General features: G+C 42.5%; 1 protein-coding gene across 4 annotated transcripts; it reads left to right on the top strand.

The window, feature by feature from the left end:
• Positions 1-2,546: 2,546 nt before the first annotated feature.
• Positions 2,547-12,623, top strand: LOC141217076 (perilipin-2-like). Of its 4 annotated transcripts, XM_073665753.1 has the most exons (9): positions 2,547-2,686; positions 2,782-2,827; positions 3,509-3,704; positions 4,052-4,134; positions 4,216-4,468; positions 5,493-5,677; positions 6,205-6,336; positions 6,408-6,698; positions 9,855-12,623. In XM_073665753.1, the coding sequence occupies exons 2-9, from the start codon at positions 2,798-2,800 to the stop codon at positions 9,969-9,971; spliced, it is 1,287 nt and encodes a 428-aa protein (XP_073521854.1). In that variant the 5' UTR covers positions 2,547-2,686; positions 2,782-2,797; the 3' UTR covers positions 9,972-12,623. The 4 variants fall into 4 exon arrangements, with proteins under 4 accessions (XP_073521854.1, XP_073521845.1, XP_073521863.1 ...); XM_073665744.1 differs by having other exon boundaries at positions 2,566-2,827; XM_073665762.1 differs by having other exon boundaries at positions 2,566-2,827; positions 4,061-4,134.
• Positions 12,624-17,316: the final 4,693 nt, after the last annotated feature.

The raw sequence follows: 17,316 nt of genomic DNA on the forward strand, positions 1-17,316 counted from the left end.
ATCTTATGGCATGTGCAATTGTATGAGCAAGTATTCATATGAATTTATGACCTACTTAAACCTTCGAGGACCTTAAATTTTATTCAATCAAATTTTTTTCCAGTTTAAAACTATGGGACATATATGTGCCTTGGTCCTCAAAGGGTTTTTAAAGGGGCATTTTTTTTATATACCTTGAAATTAAGCCCTACCCCATGGAATGAAGCCCTACCTACATGACATCTGAGAGCTACATGGATCCCGCTTGTGAGGTGCCTGTGCGTCACTACTATTCAGTTTTAGGGTCCACTCACTAAGCCATATATTCTCTCATGCAAGAGAATAGGGCCAATTATGCTAATGACACTCGGCTCAAACTCTGTCAGAGCTTCAACTGAGTGTGATCCGATTCTCTCGCAGCACAGATATGGAGAAGATGGAGAACTTAATTTCTCCATCTTCTCCATAGTCTCTGTGAGTGTTCATCGGACTGCACTTGGATGACATCCGAGTGCAGTCCAATGTTTTACGTGCACCCATAGACTTGTATGGGTGCACATGGTCCGAATATCGAATGAGATTATTTTCTCATGCCGATAATCGCAAATCTGCACTGTCCCATAGTATAACATAGGGCCGAGTCCTATCCGATAAAACATCACATAGCATTCGGCCGTGTTATACGACAGTGTGAGCGAGCCCTTAGAGTCAAGGAATATTTACATGCAGATGCTGATATTACTCTCCCAGTGTATATTTTTTTAGACGAGTTCATAGTAAATGCTTTGCCTTTTTGACATGTGATCAACTAAAGAACAAGAAAGATTTAGGACCTCCCCTATAGAGAAACGGAAAATAGTTTGGAGGACTTGCATGTCCTTTTTTATTTATTATGAGAAAATCATAAAAGATCCCGTTTTTTAACCATGCTGTGACTTTCTGCTGAGGGAGAGGGAGAGAGCTGCCCTATTCAGAGTCTGTAATAAGACCTGCTGACAAAAGTGTTGAAGATACAGTCTAATGTGAATTAACAATGAAAAAAAGTTAATTTCACAAATGGCTTGTATTTTTTTTAATACAAACCTTTTTGTGTTTACAGCTCCTATAAAGGGAATCTGTCATCAGGTTTTTGCCACCTAATCTGAGAGCAGCATAATGTAGGGTTAGAGGCACTGATTCCAGTAATGTGTCACTTACTGGGCTGCTTAGTGTTGTTTTGATAAAATCATTGATTTGTCAGATGGTAATTATCACTAGATGACTAGTAAGTTCTGTAGGACCCCACCCCCATCACTGATCAGTAGATTTCTGTGTACACTGAGCATGGGCAGAAAGCTGCCAATCAGTGGTGTGGGCGGGGCTATACAGAGCGCAGCATTCAGAGAGCTGCTAGATCTGCAGCAGATAAAACGGTGATTTTCTCAAAATGACAACAAGCAGCTGAAAAAGTGACACATCGCTGGAATCAGGGTATCTGCCCCTATATTGTGCTGCTCTCAGATGGGGCAGCACAATTAATATTGTGCCAAATTAATTTCCCGTGAACTATCACATGATCTATCACAGGGGATCATGTGACATGTCACGTGATAAATCAGGTGGGGGGGGGCGCGCCTTCTAAACTGCCCGGGGCCCTTGCTACTCTTAATCCACCCCTGCCTGTATGGCCCATAGCAGAGGTCTGATAGCAGAGAAATCTGGTTTTATAAAGTCTGTTTTCCAGAGGCTTGGCATCCAGGGGACACCAAACAAGCCCCTCCTATCTGCTTACTATTCCCCTAAATCGCTGCCTTCGTGCTAAATTACCATATTCCCCCTTCCCCTGCAAGTCACATATGGGGGAAAACTGGTGTCAATCAAAAGTATCGCTGGTTACACAAAGAGAAGAAAACAAGCGCACATAATCACACATGGCTTTGTCAGCGGGAAAATAACAAGTTACAGCTCAGGGAGGAAGTGCGGGGAAAGATGAAAGCGCAGAAAAACCATTGCATGATTGCACAGGTCTCACAGGGTTAAATGCTCGGCCAAGTCAGGTAGGGGCCGTGTGTGACACTCAGTGCTGGCTCATTATACTCGGTTATTATAGATATACCTAGATCTGTCCACAGGTCTTCTCTGCCTCAGTGTTACTGTACACAGCAGCAACAGGAATTACTAGGAGGTAGAAATCCTCCATTTATTACCCTAAGCTGCTGCCTCATCCCAAGTCCTGTCTGACTCTGACACATAAGTGTAACACGGCTGTCAGTGACTCCAGTCTCCTGTACCTCATACACTATGCCAGCAATTTCGGCATTTACTTAAGGACCTTAATGATATCACTGATCATGTGTGCAGTGAGCAACCAATCACAATCAATGTAAGCGTTTATTTGGAAGGAGCCCAGTCACAGGCATTGCCAATCATCCCACATGTGCACGCTCCCTGCGTCTCCTCAGCTCTTTCCAGACCCAGTGGTTACCGCTCTTACCACACAGCTGCTCTGTCACACCCTGCTGTGACCTCTGCACGCCGCGCACAGCCGCCCTCCGACCAGTCAGGAGAGCAGACTGCGTGACGTCACCAGTCAGCTGACTGCAGGGAACCCTCCCGGAGACAGCGCCTAGTCAGGTGGGCGTGGTTAGCCGCCTATAAGTGCGGAGGCGCCAGAGCAGCAGGCATTCCTCTCTTCTGTGCAGTTCGTGCTTCTTCCTGCAGAGGGCCTGTGAGTGCTGAGGTTCAGCTGGTGCCTGTGGTAGTTTGGCAGCAGGTGGTGGTCGTCTCTCCTCTTTGGTGGTGACTGTGCTTTGCTTTCTGTAGGTGTTTACTTAGCAACATGGCTGAGACGGTGGAGCAGCAGCAACAGGTAACAGCTACTCGTGTCTTGTCTTATGTCATGGATGATAGTGACGTGCAGTGATACTGAGGAGCTGCTGTCTTTACCGGGTGTATATAGGTATTACTGGGAATGGAGTGAGGCGCCCCCCTCTGGTGTATATAGACATTACCGGGCATGTAGTGAGGTGCTGTGTGCCCATGCTGCCAAACACTCCCTCAAATACTCAACATCGTGTGTGTTTTTTATAATCACAAACAGGCTGTTTTCAATTTCAACAGTGTGTGGGGTCTGGTCTTTTTCTAGGTGTCACTACTTGTACATTGTGTTTAATGTTTGCTTAAACGTTCCAAAGTTTTTAACTTTAACAGTTATACAGGCCAGGTTGTGTGGTGAGCTGCCAATTGCAGTCATACCAATACTTGGCATGGCTGTGATGGGGCTGTAAGTGCCCACAGCCTTAAAGGTTGTTGGCTGTGCTGCAGCCTCTTAACAAGCTCTGTTCGGTTGGCCAATCCAAACAGTAACAGGCTTTCATTCTATAATTCCATGTGAGGGGTTCAGCACCAGACCAGTGTATGTACCCTAACTTTCACTGTCCACTCATCCCTATTATTGAAGTGTGGTAGTTCTCAGAGTATCATAACTGGTACATTGGTGGTTGCTCACCTCTTCCGAGTATATTTCAGGGTTTTGTTTTCTCTTCCTTAGAATGTGGTGGTAAGGCTGACGAACCTCCCACTGGTGAGCTCCACATATGACCTGGTGTCCTCTGCCTATGTGACCACTAAAGACAACCATCCCTACCTGAAGTCCGTATGTGACGTTGCAGAGAAAAGTGTGAGGAGTATCACTTCTGTGGCCATCACTGGTGCCATGCCAATACTGCAGAAACTTGAGCCTCAAAGTAGGTTTACAGTGAAAAAACCTAGAAGCTAATGTGTATGATGTATTTGTGCACTTTTTTTTTTTTTTTTTTTTTTTTTTTTTTATAATATATATATATATATTTCTACACAGAATGCAACCACCCATTTTCCCAATCTTAACTGGTGAGCAAAGCAATATGTCCTAATACAGGAAAAAAAACTAAGGCAAAGCCAATGAATCGTGTCCGAATGCCATTCATTCCCTCCTAGCATAGGAAGTAGGCCAAATGTCACATCAGTCCTAGTATTACTCAGAAGAACTGACTTCTATATACAGACGACTATTGCATCAGATGTAACTTTAACATCTTCATTCCCTTCTCAGTTACTTTAGCAAACACTATTGTCTGCATTGGACTGGACAAGATTGAAGAGAAGTTGCCTATTCTGTATCAGCCTCCTGAAAAGGTAAGCAGCTAAAATCATGCAGAACCTTACATTTCCCTTCCCCCTACAGTTAGCTTACACAAGTGCCACCTTGTATGTTAGGTTGTGGCTAATGCCTCAGAAGCTGTTGTTGGTGCCAGAGATGCAGTAATCCATAGTATCACAGGAGTAGTGGATAAAACCAAGGGAGCTGTGCAGAATGGTGTGGAGATGACTAAGGATGTTGTAAATGGCAGCATTACCACTGTTCTGGGAAGCCGTGTAGTGAAGATCATGAGCAACCGTGTGGACTCTGCACTAACGAGGTCTGAATCTCTTCTGGAACAATACCTGCCACCAACAGATGAAGAGCTGGGTAAGCCCAAACCTATTAATTTGTGTGAACAGGGTAAATTGACTTGCTGAGGCAGTGCAAATACTAGGGTGGTTGACAATGAAGGTTTAGAGCAAACAAACTTTTTTTTAAATTAAGTACGTCAAGGGTATTCCGACATAGTAACACACCTTCTAGTAAAGTTGCATATTTGTGTATGTCAATATATTTTAAACCAGAGCTTTTTATGTCTTAGTCTGGAGGCAGCTTCCTAGTTTGCAAGAGAACGCTAACCCAGCAACCTTCCCGATCAGAGCTGCTCTTTCCTGATCTATGATCAGTGCAGGAAGCTTACCATACTCTGTATAGAGGCTGAAGGACCTTCTACATAATCAATTCAACCGCTCAGGTCATGTGACTGATCACCTGAAGGGTCCTTGTGTTTGTGTGGTTTGTCATGCAGCCTTCATTCAGGAACTGTCAGCTGTGTACACATGCATATAGCAGTCTGTGTATATAATGTAGGGAAAGGGGATGGGTATGTGGTAGTTATTTAAAAAAAAAATTTAAGCACAAAAAGCAAGCTAAGGCATAATACCCAGTAATGAATCTAAATGTATATTAGAACACTGTTGCATGCTGATGCACAGCATATAAAGTTAAACACTAAATTCCAAGTATGCAGGTAACAGACGGGCTTATGTAGCTTCAGTAAACTCTAGCCAAAGTCCCTTATCCTAATTGGTCAGGGATCTCATTGACTACTATAATAACCAAGGCAGTGGTTCATTAGCCAGTGCTGAATATCATGATCATACACTGTAGCTAGCTCATTGGATAATGCACTGCGGCGAGATCTATTACCTCCCTATTCTACATTAAAACTACTGAAAATGATCCCTCTAGCTTACACCACTAGGGAAGCTTTAATTAGAAGAAAAATGTATTTTCTACTGTCTAACCCTAGGGTGTGGCTTATGGTACACAAAGCACGTTTATATTTTCTGAGAATTTGTAGCCACTCAAGCTGTCAAATATTTGGGCATTAATAACTTCTTTATTATAGCTAAGGAAGCCACTGAAACAGAAGGTTTTGAGGTATCCAAAGATGGGCCTGGTTACTACGTGCGCCTGGGATCCCTCTCTACAAAGGTCCGCAAGCGTGCTTATCAACAGACTTTGACCAGGATCAAGGATGCAAAATGCAGGAGTCAGGAGGCCATTGCTCAGCTCCAGAACACTGTTGACCTGGTTAGTAAATGTACTTGTCTTCATCTGTTACATTGACATTTTAAACATTCCATGGAAGTAACAAATCTTTGCAGTGCAATGTATAATTTTAATGGCTAGTTGTAAATGCTTCAATTCTCACTTTCTAGCTTAGATTCATTCGTTCAGACATGTCTAATTGTCTCTACCACCAGAAGACTCCATTTCTACAGGTTGTGTAGTACTGTAAATCAGCTTCTTCACTTCATGGGTTGTTTGTGGCCCCTCGCTTGTACAGGAGTAACAGCTTCTAGAAATTCCTTAAAATAAAAGATGCTATATGGGTTTAAAGGTTCTGTAATGGAAGTGAGCTCAATGTTTATAGCACCAAATGGGGTGTGTGTATAATATCACCTACTTGCATTAAGCTTGTCATGAGGGAGATTCCCTTAAACATTGACCATGGAGCACCAGCCAAGCATGACTATTGAACAATGTTTCATATTCTGGACAACACATGCAGATGTAATGCATATAAACACCTGTCTGTTTTTTATTTGGTTTCAAAGATTGAATATGCAAGAAAAAACATGAATGGTGCAAACCAGAAGATCCATGATGCACAGGAGAAGATATATGCCAAGTGGGTGCAGTGGACAAACACAGGAGAAGATGCTGGTGGGGAAACTGAGGGTGCAGAGGTAATGACCTTCTCTCATAAGGCTTGGACATCCAATATACAGATGATTAACATGTCAATTTCTACTTGCAGCAAATTGAATCCCGCACACTGGCTATTGCCCGGAATCTCACTCAGAACCTGCAGACTACATGTCTGTCTCTGGTTTCCAGCGTTCAAGGCCTTCCACAGAACATTCAGAACAAGGTTCATGGTGCTAGTGCCATGGCTGCAGATGTCTACCAAAACTTCCGCTCTGCCTCTTCCTTCAGAGAAATGTCTGACAGCCTTTTAACCGCAACTAAGGACAAGTTCACAAAAATAAAGGATAGTATGGATGATGTTATGGACTACTTCATAAACAACACTCCACTAAATTGGCTGGTAGGTCCCTTTTATCCAAAACTGGCTAGTAGCCAGCATGGGGAGCAAGAACTTGATGGGGGAGACTCTGTCAAAGAGGAGTAAAAATAAATCCATTGAGAAAAGCACTTGATCACCTAAATGGGTGAGCACCACTACATAACTTGCCTTCAGGTTCCAACTCCTCCTTGTTTTCCACCTTAATCTGAGGTCCAGTAACTGGCAATATAGGCCATGTATCAGATGTGAAGGGAGTTGTTGCCTACATTGGACTTTGTCTTACTCTTGGACAGTTGCTTATCCTCACAAATCCTGGTATCACTAATGTATAAACCCCACTATGTACACTGTCTTGTGCACTTTTGTATTAATAAAATGCTGCATTGACTTGTCTGTGTGAAATGTGTACATTACTCAACCAAATGTAATATGTGACTTGCACTCCTTGTGGTTTGAATGCTTTCCTAAAACAGTGCTCCTATAGTAAGACAAATCCTCAATCTGTGGATGGTGCTACTTAGCAGCTTTCTATGCTCCGATGGCTTCTGGCAGCTTGTGTTACTGACGAGCACTAAATAGGGTAGGAGAAATGGAAAATCTGCATAGAGGAGCTTGGCTCTTTCAATCTTAAATTGGCTACAAGCTCCCATACAACAGCCAGTGTAGGTAAATCTGTGTATTATGGGTTTACCAGGCAACTAAATGGTCTTGGAGACTTAAATGCTTGCAAAACATCAGTGTTATGTGGACCAGCAGGGTGTTTGGGGCCCAGGCCTCCACTGAGCAGCAGCGCCTGTCAAGCTTAAAGCATAGCTGTCACTGAGCTTATTTTTCACTTGCAATATCCCAATTGGGCCAGGATTTTTATTTCTCTCACTACCTCTAAACTCTAAAACATTTTAATTTCACTGCATGTCCACAAATGAAGATCTTGGCTTAAACACCAGTCAACAAGAGAGAATTTTATTTATATACCCTTATGTATAGCTTTAAGTAGTGTAGTCATTGCTTACTTTAAACAGAAGTGCACAGTATAGCAGTCTATGGTGTTAATGGCCTTAAATACTGCTGGATCATCCAGACTCAACATTCATGTGATCTGCATTGACACAAGATTTTGCAGAAAGAGGGCTGCCTGCTTCTCCGTAGAGATGCTTTATTACAGTCTTTGCTTTCCTGATTGCTCTATATTGCTTTCTTCAGTCCCAGTGTGCACGTGGCTGCTGGGTTTTAGACTCTGGTATACATCAGCAGGTACATTCTTCCCTCCAATCCCACCAAAGATTCTGGTGGGGGTTCCTTCCCCTAATCCAGTTGTCACATTTGACAGCCTGTTACATAGACAATACACTGGAGGCTGTACCAGTTAATCAAGTGTAGTCAATGTTTTGTGTTGTAACATGGGTTAAGCAGCTTATTCATTGTATGAGCACTACATCAATCATCCTGTTCAATGGAAGCCTACTTTAAAGGGATTGCCAGCTCATAATTACTATTGAAATACTCATGTTCGGTGCCATGAAGTGTATGCTACTGGTTTAAGGGTGGGGGTAACTTGCAGATATTCCCTTTAGCTAAAAGAGTAGGCCACAATCCACTGTTTCACAGCAGCTTCATCAGGGACTGGGGCATTAGTGTGACTGGTGTTTTGCTTTGCCACACCTCCTATAAATGGACCAGGCTGGATCACTGACCTGCTTGAAGCACATTAATTATATCGCTGTTGTTGCCAGGGAACATATCCATCCAGACTGTACACCTACTTAGTAGATGTGCTGGAAAGTGGCCACACACATGGTTACACTCGGTGATTACTTAAATTGTAAGGAGTGTCCGTAGTCTGAACCCAATTTGTCAGTCTGAATTAAAGGGACTTTATCAGCACAGAACTACTGTTCAAACCAAGTACAGGTGCTCAGTGCATCAGTGTGGCTAAATCTTTATATATCCACTGCTTATTTTCCCATCTATCGCAACCCTTCTTTTGCTCTATGAAGCCAGAGCTGTCAACCTTGAGGGGCAGGGGCTGTTAAAGGGGATATCTGGGATGTAAAGGGTGTTTTTTTTGTTAACCCCACAAACAGAAGTTAAAATTTAATCAATGGCTGTGTCTGACCGTGTACGGGACAGTTTGATTATACCACATCTGGGCAGGGGATGAAGCGAGAATATGCTGGGAATTGGAGCTGATTCTTTATTTGAAGTAAAACATTGTCTAAAAACAGGCAGAGAAATGTTTTACCTCACAAAGAATCAGCTGCAGTTCTGTGCGGTAATGTCTGTATATTCTCTTTTTTGCCTTCTCCCTTGCCCAGGCGCTGTGGTATGATCAGAGAGCCATTGATTAAAATGAACTTTTGTTTGTAGGGAAACCCCCTTTTAATAATGCAGCTCCCCCTTCCCCAGGTAAATCCTACTTGCCTGTTGTGCCCAGCACCAGTCTTGCCTGGCACAGAGCAGTCACAGACCACTCCTGACTGATTCACCTACCTCTGCTGATATCATCTCAACAGTGGCAGCCTCTTATCCGCCCTGTCGGCAGGACATGTCTTTCGTCATCCTGACAGTCAGCTCCCCCAGTTAAGCAGGGGCAATCAAGCTGTTAATCAGAATGACATCAGTCCCACCCTGTCAACGAAGCGGAGAAGAAGCTGCTGCTCGGTCAACGTGACTGCAGCAAAGGCAGCGGAATCGCTGGCACGTGTGGTCTGTGCTGATGAAGCATGGCGCTGGGCACAACGGGTATGTAGGTAGCAGCTACCTGCTTGTTAGTTCTTGAGCCACATTTTGTAGAAGTGCTGGATATCTCCTTTAGACTGGCCACTTTTGTACGCAGGTACTTTGTTTGGAAAGTCATTCTGTGTGGACAGTCCCTTTAAGTTGCTTTTCTCTGACCATGATGGAAATACTGATCCAGACTCTGGTAATGGAAACAGAGTTAACCCTTTTTAATGGGCAGTTGTGAATGCACAGTGGATGCTGTAAGTTTGTGGGTATGTATGTGCGTGATACATTTTTAATTGTGTATTGGGTAACCCCTTTTATGTACCTATTCATGGTTCTTCCTTTTTACTATACACAGGTCTATAAACTGTAATCTTGGTTGTAGGTATGGGATTGTCATTCCTTCTGCTGGATGTGTCTGTCAAAAGTAAAGACAACTTTGTCTTTTTCTAGGTACCTGACTTCAGCATCAACGACTTTGCTTCAGAAACTGATGACAACCCTGATGTGGTTGAAGAGGAAATGCAAGATTTCTCCCAAGCTAATGGCTGTGTAATAAACCGAGAATAAATTAAAATACATTTTCCTTTGCAAACTGCTTTGCCCTATTGCTGACGCTGGAAGCGGTCATATAAAAGTAGTGCTGAAGTGACCCCTATAAATTTGAAATTGCCTGAAACTATAATCAAAATGCTTTATAAGAACTTTGGTGTAGGTCAGAACTGAACGTGATTTTCTCTAAAATATATTGTATGGGGCGATTTGTCTACCTCAGCAGGATGTTGCCTTAACAGTGAGTAACCACACTGATAAAACAAAGCTGTAAGACATTAAAGGGAATCTGTCAGCAGGATTTTGCTATGTAATCTGAAGACCTCATGAGGTAGGGGTTAAAGCACAGATTTCAGGGATGCACCACTTATCAAGCTCAGGTTTTGTTTGCTTACAATGATTGTTTTAGCACCAGTAGCTTATTATTGCTGTGACTAGCTGGTCTTGTGAGTCCCTCCTGTGATAAGCATCTCACTGTCTATGGACACTGTATATGCAGAGCCTGGTGTGGGCAGGGAAAGCTATTCCGCTCTGCTTCATTGCTTAATCTAAAAACTCTGTGTGAAAGTGACTGCACCCAGTAATCTAAGTGATACATCGTTAGATTCAGTGTCTTTGCCTACATCACGCTGCTCTCAGATGAGGTCGCAAAAACCTGCTGACAGATTCCTTTTAAGACCCTAAGAACATATAAGGCTCTGATATGATGACAGTTTGCTTTGTTGGTTCTGTTTTGCTTATCTGCTTTACACTTGCAACTTGTGTTAAACATTGTATATTAAAGAAATTTAATCACAGCAAAGTTGAGAAATATTAAGAAGGTTTTTTTTTAAAATTATATAAAAGTGACATTTGAAAAATACGACACATAGCCTTTAATTGACTATAGCTTTGGATCAATTGTGATGGTAGAGTACAACATTATATGTTTAATTATTCAGTATTGCATTAACCCTTTCCTGACATGTAATGTATATTTACACCCTATATTAAGGTCCGTTGTATGTATGTCATGCAAACTATTTTATGTCATTGGGTTCAACTGTATGTGCTTAGGTACTGAGCCCAAGCTATAGAGGACGTGGCGCTAATAGCAGCGACTTGAGGTCAGATCATTACTGTTCATCCATTTAAATGCTGCTGTCAATCTATGACAACAGCACTTACATTCTGGTCTATATTGGTGTGTTTTCAGAATTTGACTGCTGCAAATAATTATCTGGGATAATCTGTTATTTATGTGAAAATCAAGTTATCACAATTAGTTCATAGATAATATTGTGGCTTTTCTGAAAACAAAAAATAAATATAAGTTGATAGTGTAAGAAAAGTACTTACTATTGACTACATAAAGTGAAAGGGAACCCGACAGCTGATTCCTGCTACCCAAACCAAGTTTTATTCTGAAACGCTGCAAAGTTTCATAGAAACTATACACTTAAAGGGAACCTGACAGGTCACCCATGCCCTCCAATGCATCGAAGGCGCGCTCCGCATGTCCCAAGGTGAGAGAGACATAGTCTTCACTCCTGGACATGTGCAGTGCGCCTCTGAAGCCGGGAGGTCTACACCCAGCTTCAGAGGCATAATGACGTGAGCAAAAGAGCTGTTATGCTCTGCTACCAGAGCTAAGGAAAGAGAGGAGATCTGTCCCTACGATAGAACTCCGCTGAATCCCTACGATGTAACAGGGGACCTGATCCTGCGATCAGACCTGCTAAAGTCCTAAGCTAGTCTGTACGGAGACCTATAGATGTGGGGAAGGAATCCCTACAAGTACTAAGGACTGGGAGGAAAATGGACACCTCCTAACAGAAATAGTAGCAGACAGACGAACAAACAAAATATATAGAACATAGAGGTCCGTAGACCAAGCAAACTAACAGAGTTAGATACAGAGCACAGGCTAGCTAGAAAGTAGTAATACAATGAAGTCCAGCGAAGCCAGAAGGGCGGAGCAGGATTAAATAGGCCAACAAGGTCATGTGACCAGCAAAGGAAAAAAAACCTAAGAGCAAGGTTCTAACAAGAGCCACACACGTGGTCTGTCCTAAAGCCCACTGACTGCCCACCACCACCCCTGGTAAGAACAACATCTCCCCCACTGCTAATTTGAGTGACATGCCCTTTCTGGCACTTCATGCTAATATGCCTAAGAGGTCACTCTCCCCTCCTTTCATTTTGTAGGAGTGGGAGATTGGGGGAAGGGAGGGAATTTGTGGAGATGCTCCTCTATCTGTCCAACTCTAGAGTCTATATTAACATGCACGCTGCACCTTAATTGATGGGTCTGTCTTTGATGCTTGTTCTCTTTTTTCAGTATACTATAGTGCGCCACTAGGTGTTTAGTTTAACGACAGCTCTTCAATTTTGATATTCCATTGAGATAAATTATTGGCCTATTATTTATGCAATTTTCACGGTATTGGTTGAAAATCTTAGGTGCAGCGGTCTTTCTACTCTTATGGAAAAATCCTTTTTTCCAGTCATAAGAGTTGTGTCTATTTTTGATTAAGCATCTAATATTGAGGCAGGTCTGTTTGGGCTTATGTGGATATCTCATTGTCCACCTTGCTTTTCACTTGCTCTTTATTAATTTCCTGTTGTTTTTTGATTATAACACTTGTCTTAAACTGATTGTTAATAAAATATGTGTCTTTTTTTAAAAAACCATGATGACTCTGTTTTTCTCCTAGTAAAAAAAACAAGAGCCACACACGCCTGCACGAGATTAGCAGATTCATGCCGGCTCTTGCACATTATTTTATATGCTCACAAGGGCCTGATAACATGTTGTGAGGGTTGACTAGTCTGGGGAAAACAATGGCCCATCGACTAGTTAAAGGGCTAATTAGCATATGGTAAATTAAGTTTATAAAGACTTTTTTAAACGTGTTTAGGTGCTAAATACTTTAAAGGGCTGGTTAGGCAGGGAATTTAACAGCAAATAGACAAATGCTGGTGGGTTGGGGGGAATTGTCAGGTTCCCTTTAACAGCTTGTCAAGAATAACAATCGGGGGTCACTCAGATCTCACCACTGTTACCACTTTGTCGCAAATGACACCCCAGAGATCACGCAGATCTCACCACTGCCACCAATTTGTCAGGGAACGCAACTCAAATCATCAGAACGGTTACGCAATTGGTTGATGAGTGATGGACGAAGCCGCTCCTGCTTCCACTACTAGGCCAGTTATTAGAGAACTCACAGTGAGCGTATGGTATATACACCTCTGTTTCCAAAGCATGGAATATATATACACTGCTCAAAAAAATAAAGGGAACACTAAATACCACATCCTAGATATCACTGAATGAAATATTCCGGTTACAAATCTTTATTCATTACATAGTGGAATGCGTGAAATAACACATAAAAATGATCAATTTAAATCAAAATTAATCTCAAATGGAGGTCTGGATTTGTAATGATACTCTAAATCAAAGTGGAAAATCAAATTACAGGCTGATCCAACTTCAGTGGAAATGTCTCAAGACAAAGAAATGAGCCTCAGTATTGTGTGTGGCATCCACGTGCCTGTATGATCTTCCTATAACGCCTGGGCATGCTCCTGACGAGGCGGCAGATGTTCTCCTGAGGCATCTCCTCCCAGACCTGGATTAAAGCATCACTCAACTCCTGGGCAATCTGTAGTGCAACTTGGCATTGGTGGATGGAACGAGACATGATGTCTCAGATGTTCTCGATTGGATTCAGGACTGGGGAATGGGCAGGCCAGTCCAAAGCATCAATGCGTTCATCATAGAAAATCAAACAGGTTTGGTTGTAAACCAATCCCTCAGGTTACAAACCAAACAACTATATAAATATAAAAATCCTTTATTACACAAATGGAAAAGATTATAGACAGAAAAATACTTGATAAAAAAGTACCTCACCCTGTGATGGACAGCAAGACCCGTACAATAATCATAGCAATCATAGGCAGTACGTCTCCTAAAAAGGAGATACAGGTGCATCTCACTAAATTAAAATATCATCAAAAAGTTAATTTATTTCAGGTCTTCAATACAAAAAGTGAAACTCATATATTATATAGAGTCATTACAAACAGAGTGATCTATTCCAAGTGTTTATTTCTGTTAATGTTGATGATTATGGCTTACAGCAAATGAAAACAAAAGTCATTATCTCAGTAAATTAAAATAATTACCAAAAACACCTGCAAAGGCTTCCTAAGGCTGTGTGCCCACGATGCGTTTTTCAGCGTTTATGCTGCGGAATTTCCGCAGCATAAACGCTTCAAAAACGCTTGGTAATCCGGCCCCCATGGTTCCCAATGACAAGCCGCACTTTCAATGCCCATTCTGCGTTTTTTTCTGCAGTGTTTATGCTGCGCTCAAAAATCCGCAGCATGTCCAATAATTTTGCGGAAGCACGCGTAATCGCCGCCATTGATTTGCATTGAGACGCATATAATCCATGTCAGTACATTTGTACTCACGGATTATATGCGTTTCAATGTGCGGATGGTACCCAAGTCTGGAGGAGAGGAGACTCTCATCCAGACCTGGGTACCATAGAAACTGTAAAAAAAAAGAATTTAAAATAAAAAATAAAGTTTATACTCACCTTCCGATGTCTTCCCGGTGTTTTGTCTGCTCCATCCAGTGTCTTGCAATGTTCGGGTTGTTGTGAAGGACCTGCCATGACGTCACTGAGTCATGTGACCCATCACATGGCTTAATGACGTCACCGCAGGTCCTTCACACCACCGCGAGCAGTGCAAGACACCGGACGGAGCAGACAAAACACCGGAAAGACATCGGAAGGTGAGTATAAACTTTATTTTTTTTATTTTTCACCATTGTTATTCCTTTTTTTTAACTAACTTGGTCACACTACTATAAATCCATGCCGGTTGCATGGATTTATATAGTGTGAACAAGTTGTCAAGCACTTTTCCAAATGATGCTAAAATCGCTTGGAAAAGCGCTTGATAAGCCACATGCAGAAATGCATGCAAAGACGCTTCACAAACGCTTCTACCTGGCGGGAAAACCGCATGTAAAAACCACATGTGTTTTTCCTGCCAGGGAGAAGCGTAAAAAATATGAGCACATAGCCAAGGCGTTTAAAAAGGTCCCTTAGTCTGTTTCAGTAGGCTCCACAATCATGGGGAAGACTGCTGACTTGACAGATGTCCAGAAGGCAGTCATTGACACACTCCACAAGGCCCCAGAGTTCCAATTCTCATTTGGAAATCAAGGTCCCAGAGTCTGGAGGAAGAGTGGAGAGGCACACAATCCAAGCTGCTTGAGGTCTAGTGTGAAGTTTCCACAATCAGTGATGGTTTGGGGAGCCATGTCATCTGCTGGTGTAGGTCCACTGTGTTTTATCAAGACAAAAGTCAGCACCGCCGTCTACCAGGAAATTTTAGAGCACTTCATGCTTCCCTCTGCCCACAAGCTTTTTGGAGATGGAAATTTCATTCTCCAGCAGGACTTGGCACCTGTCCACGCTGCCAAAAGTACCAATACTTGGTTTAAAAACAACAGTATCACGGTGCTTGATTGGCCAGCAAACTCACCTGATCTTAACCCAATAGAGAATCTATGGGGTATTGTCAAGAGAAAGATGAGAGACACCAGACCCAACAATGCAGATGAGCTGAGGCTGCCATCAAAGCTACCTGGGCTTCCATAACACCTCAGCAGTGCTACAGGCTGATCGCCTCCATGCCACGCCACATTGATGCAGTAATTGATGCAAAAGGAGGCCCGGCCAAGTATTGAGTGCATTTACTGAACATACATTTCAGTAGGCCAACATTTCAGATTTTAAAAACATTTTTCAAGCTGTTATAAATTATTCTAATTTACTGAGATAATGACTTTTGTGTTTTCATTGGCTGTAAGCCATAATCATCAACATTAACAGAAATAAACACTTGAAATAGATCACTCTATTTGTAATGACTCTATATAATATATGAGTGTAACTTTTTGTATTGAAGAACTGAAATAAATTAACTTTTTGATGATACTCTAATTTAGTGAGATTTACCTATAGATAAGATATCACCAATATATGAAATATAAGAGTATATTAGCATGTATATGAAAAGAGGGCAGCTACTCAGAAGGGTTCACAAGTCTCACAGTATCCGCAAGGCAAGTGTTTCTGACTACAAAAAAGTGCAATGTGCATCAAATCTGCATACATGCCGTAGTGGAAAGAAGCTATATGCCTAGCAATAATAGGACTAACTATACTTTAGAGAGGACTGCCAAGAAATGTGTGTAGACAGAGTCTGGTATCCCTCCACCCCAACGCACGTTTTGTGTTAGACTTCCTCGGGGGCATGGTTTGAAAGAGGATATCAGTGTCATAATATAGAGAGGAACAGCCAATGAAATCACCCCATGTGGTTAGATGCTTGCCGTGCCGCATGTGGAGTTATCAGCGCATGAAGCCCCAACTCCGCCTCCTATCACACGTGACTCCCGGTTTCGCTCAATTGCAGTTAGTGCGCTGCAATAAATGACCACTGGAAGGACCCAGTGTGGGCATGTAGGACCTGCGTGACATCAGAGCACATGATGACATGTGATGAGTGTCCGTACGGGTTTCACAAAGGACCAAAATCACGTGTCATCACGTGCTCTGACGTCACGCAGTTCCTACCTGCATCCACACAAGCGCACCAACTACTGAAGGTGCTTCCAGGATTGGAGTCTCTGGCAGGGACTACGTACCTCCTCCTTCTCTGCAGCTAATACCACAGCCTCCAGCGGATCATCCAGCTACCAGCACCAGCCAGATGCGGCTCTGAACAGCAGGTCCGGAGAGCTATGGGAGCAAGCTAAAGGATGGGACTCTACCCCGCCAGGTACATGCCCATACTGGGTCATTCCAGCGGTCATATCTTGCAGTGCACTAACCCCAATTCTTATCCTTCGTGCAGCCACAACGTGGGTACATACACCTCCACACCACCACCGTCTCCATACCACCACCCCCTAATACCGGGAGACCCAAGTACCTTTACACCTGCCTATGAGCAAGTGTCATTATATCTCCCATCCATATACCGATATATCCCTCTCTCTCCACAGGGGATAACGTACCATGGGAGACCATTAACTAGCCTTATATGCCACACTATCTGAGGGTCAACCATCCCAGTTCACTGGATTGAATACTGTAAGACCTCACTATTCTTTATATCAATAATAAAAATTTATTTTATTATTTTCTTGATTTGATTTGAACCTCTTAGCCCAGCGTGAATTCTTTATGTGTACATGCTTTTTAATTATTTTAAAAATATAAAAATTGTGACGTGCATTTGTATTCAGTCCACTGTAGTCTAAAACCCCTAAATAAAATCCTGAGTG

The sequence above is a fragment of the Phyllobates terribilis genome, unplaced genomic scaffold, assembly GCF_046119375.1.
Source record: "Phyllobates terribilis strain yellow unplaced genomic scaffold, ASM4611937v1 Scaffold_1__5_contigs__length_1240528914, whole genome shotgun sequence".
NCBI lineage: Eukaryota > Metazoa > Chordata > Amphibia > Anura > Dendrobatidae > Phyllobates > Phyllobates terribilis.

Bases quoted from the DNA above. Each gene is read 5' to 3' on its own strand.
- LOC141217076 (XM_073665753.1), top strand. From the start codon at position 2,798: ATGGCTGAGACGGTGGAGCAGCAGCAACAG. The intron at 2,828-3,508 runs GTAACAGCTACT...TCTCTTCCTTAG, and splicing joins CGGTGGAGCAGCAGCAACAG to AATGTGGTGGTAAGGCTGAC. The intron at 3,705-4,051 runs GTAGGTTTACAG...TTCCCTTCTCAG, and splicing joins GCAGAAACTTGAGCCTCAAA to TTACTTTAGCAAACACTATT.